Source organism: Rattus rattus, chromosome 15 (assembly GCF_011064425.1).
Source record: "Rattus rattus isolate New Zealand chromosome 15, Rrattus_CSIRO_v1, whole genome shotgun sequence".
Lineage (NCBI taxonomy): Eukaryota > Metazoa > Chordata > Mammalia > Rodentia > Muridae > Rattus > Rattus rattus.
Window position 1 is genome coordinate 9,032,615 of NC_046168.1, and position 10,816 is coordinate 9,043,430.

A 10,816-nucleotide genomic window follows, 5' to 3' on the forward strand; every position below is an offset into this window, starting at 1 on the left:
CCAACTCTCCTTCTCAGATTCCTGTTCTCTCATCATCTAGGAGGCTCTGGATTTTCCCAGTGCTAGCTTGGTTGCCTCCATCCCATCCTGATGCCTCCTCTTCCTACACTCCTGTCCATGGCTCTTGCCCCATCCTGAAGGCAGCCTGAGAAAAGTTCTGGGTATCCTCTATGTGACTCTGGGGAGAACCCAGCTTTTGGTATGTGAGTGGGCCAGAATGAACCTTTTCTTTCTCATCACCAGTCAAATAATAATGGAACACCTTCAGAGTGTTTGCAGAAATACCAATGATGCATACGTAGCTCATGGAATTGTTGTGCAGATGTGCAGAATCTACAACAGACCCTCGGGGTGGCTCTGGGCTCTGTTGTCGCTTTGGAGTCAACAGAAAGGCCAGCTGCTCTGTCAGGTCTTAGTAAGCGACCATCCCAGATGTGGACTGATGGGATTTTGAGAAGTGAGTTTGTATCTTGGAAACCTGAAACAAAGAAGGTATAAATTAAGTTTTAAGGCCAACTGTATGAGGAAGAAAGTTGTGTCAGCAAAGTGCCCCATTCTACGTCTCCCTTATTATCTGGGCTTTGGCTCTGTAGTCATCCTTGCATAGGGACAGGTTGGAACAGAAAAATCCTAGCTGTGACCTTGGGTCCATGGCAGCTAGACTTCATACTGGATGCCTATTTTCTCAGGGCCCATGTGTTGGCACAGGCACTATAGATTGGTTTTATTTTGTTTGTTTTTGTTCTTGTTTTTAATTTACAGTGGGGTTTTATTTTGGGAATCATTTAAATTTCTATTCTTCAACTCAAGGGTTAATCATTGAACACCTAACTCTATGCTCTCTGCTCTTCTAGTCACTGGAACAGAGGATGGGAAAACCTGCTTTTATAGGCATCCTATCAAAATGTATGACAGTGATCGTCCAAGTGATAAAAATAGGCCAGGCCCACCCCAAAGCATGAAAAGGCCAGATACTATGTTTTATACTTGCCTTTTCTCTCAGAACAGACTTTCTAGTAAGGAGGCAGCAGCAGGGACAGAGTCAGATAGGAACCAGCTCTGAGTTCTAGGAAAGAGGTAGGCACTGATTACATTGCTGCTGGGCCCTCGCTTCTGAGACTTCCTGATTTGCTGTACTATGTATCAGAAGGGCAAGAGGTCACCTTTGGGGGTAGCGAGAGTAAGATTCTGACTTTTCATGTATGCATGCAAATATAGTAACTTAACTAGTCATCTCAAACTAGAATATATGTAATTATTTAGTATTGATTTTTATTGTAATGAGACCTTTTGTACAATCACTTGGGTTCACTGATTGAAGTCACTCAACTTATCAGTTATGTGATCATAACAATACTCAGCACTGCCGATGTAGCCATGATTAGTGAAGCAGACCTAGGCCAAAACCTTTGGGAAACTGACTTTTGTACAGATTTTAAAATAAATGTCTTCAGATTCAATCAGCCTTACCAAATAAAGGATAATATTGTTACTTGTCTCCCTAGTACTCTTGTAGTTCACTCTATCCCCAACACCCCCCACCTCTGCACTCACCCCCTCCCACGCCACGCCTACACCATCAGCGGGGCTCCTTTTATAGGACCTGGTTTCTACTTGAAAGTCAGGGTTTTTCCCTCCACTGCTTCCGTTGTGTTTGGACATCCAGGGGATGTGTGGCACTGTTTAGTGGTGCCATGATGCCAGATTCTTTGTGCTAACAGCTTGCATGTTTGGAGTAAGCTTTGTGACTCATCGCCGCATTAGAATTTTCGGAGACATGTTTGGCATGAGCAAGAGCTAGGTGCCATTTCCGCGGATTCCCACGCAGGTGCTCATAAATGGCGTTGCATGGATGAGAAGTTCTCAAATGTAAGATTCCTTTAAAACTTAGGCTGTTTTAATACACCTTTCTAGTTACTCAGAAGGCCACTGCCTCTTCTCACCTGTCTTTTACGTTTGTATTTGCTAGTCATTAAAGATAGCTGCTGGAGAGTGCTTCCCTCCCTGAAGACTGTCCTGTCTAAGCAATGCCTTCGTTGCAGATGGATAACGCACAGGACCTGCTGTCCTTTGGTGGCCTTCAAGTGGTGATCAATGGGCTCAACAGCACAGAACCCCTGGTGAAGGAGTATGCTGCTTTCGTGCTGGGGGCCGCCTTCTCCAGGTGAGCAGCATGGATGGGTTGCCATTGGCTACAGCCATTTGCCTTACTCGGCTTGAGGAAAGGTCACACAGTGCCTCTCTAGTCACTGGTCAATATGGCGCTGGAGAGGCTAGAGCAAGTCAGCTTCTACTCCAAATAGAAGTGTGTGTGTGTGTGTGTGTGTGTGTGTGTGTGTGTGTGTGTGTGTGTGTACATACACATATATAATAGCAGACCTTGGGTCATAGTTTCTATTTTAGTAAGATGAGTAAATGGACCGGCCACATGCAGTAAGTAGTGAGAAATGGGAATAAGCTACTGGAGTTGATCCTTCAGACAGTGAAGCCACATCAAACGACTAAGTGCTGAATCTGACCAAGAAAGGCCTTCTGAGGGGGATGTGGCTTCCCTGGTTGCTGGAACCAGTCATGTAATCAAGTTCATTCTCTGGATGGAGTCTTAGTATTTCAGTCTGTTTCATACTGGAAAACTTACCAGGCAAGATGAGCAGTAGACAGCTTCTTGAAAGAATGGCTGTGGAGAAATATGTAGGAATCAAGTAATTTTACTCATTTGAAAAGGTCAGGATATCTTTATACTGTCATTATGTCCATTTCAAAATGTCTGCTCCTAAGACCATCTCATCTGTATTTCTAAAATAGAAACAGTTACTCTATTTTGCTCTGAGTGGCAACGGTCCGTGCGGTCTTGCTCAGATAGGCTGTGCTGAGGTTGGAGGAAGGCCGCTCTGAACACCACTGCACAGCTTGTTTGATGAGACTTTGTTTTCACTCATTCTCACGTTTGTTTAATTAGAATCTTAGTCTGATCCTTTCTTCTCATAGCAAAATGAAGGACAGTTGTCCCAAGGAAGAGGCAAGCAAGCAAGCCCTGTCACGCCGGCCTTGACCCATCAGGCTCCTTGTCCTGTGGTAGTGCTGTAGACAGATCGGGCTCTGGCCTCCAGGGCAACTCCATGTCCCTTGACCTCACTTTCCAAAGCCAAACTTTATCAAAAAGCACCCAGTTTCTCCTGTCCAGCTGCTGGACACAGCTATGGCTTCATCTCCCCTCATAAGGTTGTAGAGCCTGAGGACTTACTCAGGTTCACTTTTGCTTCTCAAGCTGGAAGGGAACTAACTCAAACTCTAACCCCTTCATCTAGACTCATTTTTGCAATCTTTGTCTTATTCCAAACTACTTGCAATATGAATGTGATATCCTGCATATTCTCTTGCCATTGCTTCTGGAAATAGATTTTGGAGAAACAGTGGCATCTTCATACCAATTCCTTGTTAAAGGGGACTCTGACTTGAGAAGCATGCATTTAGACATTCTTAGCAAACCATACCTCACCCAGATGCTGCGTCCATGTGTGGTATTCTGATGACCTCTCCATGACTGGACTATGTTAGTGTGAGACCATGTTGGCATTCATACAGCTCACTAACTCTAATAGATAAATATAAAATAGTACAGTTTAGTGTTTTGATGGCAAGCACACTACTGTAGTCGAATGTTCTAGCTAGGTTTTTGACAGCTCACTGAAGGCTGTTACAGCGACCGCATGGTATGGCGCCAGAGCTTTTGGAAGCCGGCAGCAGGCTTCCCAACACCAGGAAAATGTCAGTGTTTTATTCAAAGAGAAGCCTGACACAAGTAAGACTATTTCTGTGCAGAGAGCTGGCTTCGGTGCTGTCATCTGATATGCATTACTTACTTCTGATGTCCTAAGTATCGGCTCTGCGCCTCCCTAACTGCTTCAGGCATCAGATGTGTAGTCACAGTGATTAGATGAGCTAGCTCTTTGCCAAAGGGCATTCAAGAAGTAGCATCCTGGAATCATGGGCTTGTGGGCAGTCTTTTGAACTGGGAACAATAATAGGTGTCCAGTGCGTTTCATAAAGGTGAATACAAATAAAAACATATAGTAAGGGGTTGGAGATTTAGCTCAATGGTAGAGCGCTTGCCTAGGAAGCGCAAGGCCCTGGGTTCGGTCCCCAGCTCCGAAAAAAAGAACCAAAAAAAAAAAAAAAAAATATAGTAAGCACGTGCCCATCATACTGTGGCATCATCATTGTCTCATCAGAACAGCGCCTGTGTTTTCCTATCAGTTTTGCCTGTAAGGAAGCTCTTGTATCATTTCTTCCTACAGTACAAACTCTGTCATTCTGTCTATGTCCCACCATGTCTCTCCTGCTGTTGCTGCTTCCTGAGAGTGTCTATTTGCTTACCTGGGTTAATTGCTTAACAAGTCCTTCCATGCACATTTCTGTGGATGAAGGGCTCTCCTCCCCAGTGTTAAACACCAATTATTCCATGATGAGAAAAAGTCTGACAGAAATAGAATTGACATGGCTACTGAAATAGAATTTGTTCCTTTACTTAAACATGATTAACACCCAATTGAGGGTCACACATACTCATTTTCTGCTGTTTATTGCCCAAGCATAACAAGGTAGGTGAAGGTCTGTGTGTCATATGCAGACGCCGGTATGCTGATCATTAGCAGATTTGTATTTTCATTGCTACTTTCTTCATGTTATTTTCATTGGCCTCTCTGTGAGCAGATTTCACCCCGTGGTGGCACATATGAGGGTCTGTCTGCAATCGGAGCTACTGAGAGTCCTAGACAAGTCCTTTTCGCTTTTGTAGAAAGGAAGTTTTAGAAAGCCTTGTGATTTCAGAAGCCATAACAGCCTTCAGTAATCGGGTTTTGCTGCTTCTCTGCAAGCTGGTCAGCTGTTTTTCTTTCCTTTCTTCCCTGTACCAAGCCTTTGCATTGAACTGACCTGGTGTGCTTACTCCAGTGAGCACCGGGTTTGCGGTTCTTGCATTCCCTTCCCACGTACCTTTGTCATTTTGTATCTGTCTTTAATGACCTGTATTTTATTTACATGTGTGTGAATTTTTATACATTTATACACATAAGCATAATGCTTTTATTTGAACCGTTCATAGTGTGTATGATATGATGAAACTTAACTTAGTAGTACATGAAGGAATATACATGTACCATCAGCCACAGAGAAGGTATGCTCTGTAACTGCTTTCCTTGGCATCTACCTCACAAGCTCCTCGCAGATCTGGGCTTGTAGACATTTCGTGAGAGAATGAATGTGTGCTGCACACGTCCGCTCTGTGCTGTTGTCTGTGCTGTGCTGCACATGTCTGCCCTGTGCTGTTGTCTGTGCGGTTCTGCACACGTCCGCCCTGTGCTCTGCTGTCCTCGTCTGTGCTCTTCCCAAGGTTTTACCAATCAATTTTTACTTTTAGATTATTTTATGTATATGAGTGTTTTACCTGCATGCATATATATGTGCCACATGTGTGCCTGGCGCCCAAGGAGGTCAGAAGAGGGCATTAGCTCCCCCAAAACTGGAGTAAGAATGGTTGTGTGCTATCAAGTGGGTGCTGAGAACTAAACTCGGGCCCTCTTAACCACTGATCCAGCACTCCAGCTCTGTTTACAATTAATTTTTAAGTATCTGGCCAGTGTCTTATTATGATGACCCACCTCTGTGTTTAGCCTTTAATTCCCAGATTTCTTTGATCACATCCCTCAGTGAATTTCTCTGCCAAGCTGCATCTTCTCTTCTCACTTCCTGCTGGTTTTGTTTCCTATTTTCTTTCAGTATTTCAGTATCTTCTAATGTTCGATCTCTCCCTCTCCCTCTCTCTCTCCTTCTCTCAGTTTCTCTCTCTCTCTCTCTCTCTCTCTCTCTCTCTCTCTCTCTCTCTCTCTCTCTGTTGTTGGTTTTTTTGTTTGTCTGTTTTTGACAGGGTTTCCCTGTGTACCACTGGCTGTCCTAGAACTCACTTTGTAGACTAGGCTAGCCCCACACTCACTTTGTAGACTAGGCTAGCCCCACACTCACAGAGGAGTCCAACCCCCAAGGGCTGGGATTAAGGCAAGTGCCACGATGCCCAGTTGTCTTCATCTTAGGTCTCCATGCTGCTGCTCACCCTTGTCCCTGTGTGGCCAGTGCCCTGTGTGCTTTCCCATCACCCTCTGTGTGCCTTACCATGTGCCCTGAGGCATGTGCACACGAGTCCACTAAGGGATTCAATATGCACTTACTCTGTTCTACCTCCAGTACGACTTACCAACCTTTTTGAAAGAATGAAAAAAGGATAACAAGTTGCATTCTGTCAATGTACCTAACCCCACTATATTTACAATCTGGTTTCTGTCCCTCCGTCCGTGAAAATTACCAAGAGTACATTGCCATCATCAATACCATAACAGTTAATGATATTAGCCATGACGTCCCTTGGAAACCATACTTCTTGGCTGTTATGTCATTATAGACTCTTGTCTGGGATTGATTATTTTGCCTCCCTTTTCCTGTGCTGGAGATGCAGTCTAGGGCTTCACACAGGCTGGGCATGTGCTCTGCTACTGAGCACTGAGCTACATGTCCAGCCTCCTTTTCTCCTATCGCAACATCACCCTTTACCGCCTTCCAATTGTAGCTACTCGCCAAGATTCTTCCAGCCTTGGCCTCTGTACCTACCCCTAATGACCTCTTCCTGTGGATTCAGATGTCCTCTAATCGTGAGTCACCTAAGTCTGCGTTTGGGTCCAGTACTTGTCCTCGTACTGGATTCTACCAGACTGTTTGAATCTCACACTCTATGAGGAAAAAGTCAAATTCGTTATTGTTTCTTCTCACATTCTCTTTTCAGTTATTGTTGTCACAGTTATTGTAGTTACTCCAGGTTGAAACTTTTGAATGGTGTTTGAGTCTCCCCCTTCATTCTCTCTCTCTAGTGGTGAGCGGCTCTTATGGATTTTTATCTCCACTATTCTTCTCTACTAAACCATTTCTCTTTCTCATTGACTTTAAAGAACCTTGACATTTTAAGTTCAGTATCTCATCCAGAGTGAGAAGAAGCCCCCACCCCCCACCTCTGTGCTGGGAAATGAAGCATGAATAGTCTAAACCAAGCACGGTAATCCCATTCTCTGTGGATATGGACTGACTTAGAGATGGGCGTGTGATCCACTTCTGACTGACACAACATGGAGAGGCATTGGTAGAAAGTGTTCTGTAAGGGTTCTGCTCCTATGAGTAGAGAGCTCAGGGGGCCTCCCCCTCTGCTTCTTGCCCTATGGCCTCTATTTTGGAGTAACAGCAGTGAGTACCAGTGAGGCTAGAAGGGAAAGGACAAGGAGCCAGTAAGCTGACAGAGCCTGTGTCCTCTCTGATGTCATGGAGACTCTATAGTTCTGTTTGGAGACATTCATTTTCAGTCTTTCATGTAAAAAGTAATTAAATGTTTTTTTTAAATCACAGTTAATCATCATACTGATCCTTGTAACTGAATTTACATTCATATTGAGAAATTTCCAAAATTTCTCTCAGATCTTTTTTTGTTTGTTTGGTTTGTTGTGGTTTGGTTGTTTGGCTGTTTGGTTGTTTGGTTGGTTGGTTTTTCCAAGACACAGTTTCTCTGTAGCCCTGGCTGTCCTGGAACTCTTTGTAGAGTAGGCTGGCCTCAAACTCACAGAGATCCACTTGCTTCTGCTTGCCTCTGGCTCCTGCGTGCTGGGATTAAAAGTGTGGCCACCTCTGCCCAGGCCTCTCAGTCCTTTTAAAGTGTGTTATATTCCTCTTGCTTCTTCAGAGTACTTGTCTCAGTGTGCAATTCTGTAGTTGTTTGGTTACTTATTTATATCCCTACTGGATAGTACTTGAGAGGCTAGGATTCCTTACATTTTAAATTTGCTATTATATATACAGAGCCTGGCATTAAATGAACAATCAGGAAGTAATTATGGTCAGGAAGAGTAAATGAAGAAACAAGTGAATGGCAGTGGCTCCTAGGAAGTGAGCCATTCACACATCTCAGAGATAACCATGGGGGCTGAGTGGAGAGTGCTGTGTTTATTATTAATGATGTAATAGTGGGTGATTCAGACACCACACCCTGACCCTTTAACATAAGGCTGTGGAAAGGAGGAGGTTACCCCACTGGCTGAAGGCCCAGAAAATAGAAGGCTAGAGATTGGGATGAGGTCAGACATGGGAGTTGCCAGCATTTAAATAAAAGTTTAGATGTGACCTGTAGGACCAGTGTGACTTCTTACCTCAGTTCTTAATTCTTTACACTCCTCCAGTGACAAGGGAGGTGCTCAGTCATGTTTCTAATAAACTGACTAGTGTAATAACCAAACTGACGCAGGCACTTGGATGGCCATAGCTCCTAAGCTGCATTCACACGCTGATTAGTGTCCTCAGGTGACAGTAAGTGACAAATGGGGAGAGCTGAGAGCCTCACCCGCTGCCTTGAGCCCTAGGGAGGGAGGTCCTGTCTGCTAATGAACTGTCCTCTGCGATGTTCCCCTGCCTCCCCAGACTTCTCACTACTGAAAGCTCCTTGTAATTTCTTCTTGCTTAGCCCCAACCCTCAACATCCTTTTCTTTATCCTCAGTTTTATTAGCATTCGCTCCCTGGACACCTAAACTGACTCTTTAATACATCGGTGTCTTCGTAGCTCACCAATTCCTTTATTCCTTCCCCAGCAAACTTGAATCTTTGGGGAGTGAGAATGGGTAGCTCTTCACAGAGTGTGAGTCTGTGTGACTGCTTCAAGCATAAATGGTCTAGCATAAAAACTAAAATCACTGAAAATCAGAGAAGGGGGTCACCAAGAGCAGGAACTTGTTTTCTATATTTCGTTTTTTTTTTTTTAATTTTTCTTCTACTGAGTATGTTTTATTTTTGTAATTAATTAAAATTTAAAACAGTAATAAAACAAAGCAGAGTGGACCTGGGAGATTTCTCTATCTAAATGTTTCAAGAGCCAAAATACCTGGAAATGCTGGATTAAATACTTAAATGTTTCTTTACACGCTCAATTCAGTAGTCAGGAAATGGTAGGACAGTATCCTTGCATAACTTCAGGGGAAATTAGTAACATCAAACCTCTATGTGATAGCTCTGAAAGAAAGTACAGAAATTCTAAATTCAAATAAACCTTAAGTCCTAGTAGGCACAGAACACGGAGCAGTGCAGTAGACAGTGCCTGAGGGACATGGCCATCCCCGAGTGGCTGCACACGGCCAGCTTCAGCTCAAAAGTCACAGTAGAAAAAAGTTAAGGCTTCTGAATGAGAGAACAGAAAGTGACGTCCTCTAGTCAGAAGGAGTTGTTCACACGGCTTTGACTACAGAGAGAAATATTCCTGCCGAAGTTCTTCACCCAGGACAGCTCTGGAACACACTCGTGTGAAAACCACCTTCCTTTTATATTCTGAAACCCCAGACCACGACACTATGGCTGTTTCAGTTTCTTCCTGTAATTACACATCTCCTGGCTGCGTTTTGAGCTATTATTGTTAGATGTAACCCATGTGGTTCTAGGGGCTTCCTGCCTGTACCTTGTGTCCTTAGTTAGAAGTCTTGGCCCCTGTGGAAGTTACTTTTGTCTTAAAGTCTGTTTGATGTTAATACATCTACTAACCTTGTATTTTCTTGGGTGTATCTTTTCTATCTCTTTCAGTCTTCATTAATACTATATTTTCTACATATCTTTTATTATGCAGCATATAGTTAAACTTTGTATGTGTGGATATGTGTATGTGGTATGTCTTAGTTACTTTTCTATCGCTGTGAAGACACACCATGACCAAGTCAACATATCAAGGAAGGCATTCCATTGGGGACTTGCTTATAGTTTTAGAGGGTGAGTCCATGACCATTCAGGCAGGCAGGCAGGCAGGCAGGCAGGCAGGCAGGCAGGCAGGCAGGCAGGCACTGTAGCAGGCACTAAAAGCTTTTATACTGATTTGCAAGTTGAAAGCAGAGAAACAGAGTGACTGGGCTTTTGAAACCTCCAAGTTCATCCTAGTGACACAGCTCCCCCAAGAAGGCCACACCTCCTAATCTTCTGAAAAGTTACAGCAGGTGTGAGGTCTAAGGATTCCAACATATGAGCCTAAGGACCATTCTCATTTAAATGACTACATGGCATATATATGTTTGTGCACATGTGTGTACTCATTCTTATACCTGCGGGGGGCGGGGCACGCTGGGGGTTTGATCATTGTTTCTACCTCAGGGGTTCTCTATTTTTATTTTAAAAATTGATTTATTTTGTCTGCATGCATGTTTTGCCTGCATTTATATGTGTGTCACATGCATGCCTGGTGCTCATGGAAGTCAGGCGAGGGCTTTGGAACCCCTAGAACTGGAGTGACGCAGTTGTGATGCTGGGGACTGAACGTGACAAGTGCTCTTCACTGTGGAGCCATCTTCCAGCTCTCCACTTTATTTTTTGAGGCAGTGTCTCATGTAGGCCAGGTATCTTAAATAACTGTAGCTGAGGATGGCCGCTGAAGTCTGGCCCACAAACATATAAGAAGCACATTGCCAGTTTGTAACTGTGCCTTCTGGGGCAGTTAGCTTCACATTTAGAACGTTTTTATTCATATCTAATTGTCAGCAAATTTCATCATTATCTGTCCAAGTATGGTTTGTTTTAATTTGTCCTCTCTGGCTCTCGGTGTGCTGTTTTAAACCACAGACTTGAGCTATGGAAATTTTCTGGTTTATTACCAGTACTATGTGGTTCATTGGCTCTCCCCCACATTCTCTATTTGCAGATGATATTAGGCCATCTGTTTCTAACATCTCTCAAGTGTTCTTTTTTTTTCTCTTTTTCCCA

General features: G+C 43.7%; 1 protein-coding gene across 1 annotated transcript in view; it reads left to right on the top strand.

Moving 5' to 3' along the window:
• Positions 1-2,183, top strand: part of LOC116884500 (nucleotide exchange factor SIL1) — a 168,051-nt gene extending 165,868 nt beyond the window's left edge. The window contains exon 7 of the mRNA XM_032885630.1: positions 2,043-2,183. Coding sequence (XP_032741521.1) covers positions 2,043-2,168 — 126 coding nt within the window. The 3' untranslated portion in view covers positions 2,169-2,183. The remainder of the gene's footprint in view (positions 1-2,042) is intronic.
• Positions 2,184-10,816: the final 8,633 nt, after the last annotated feature.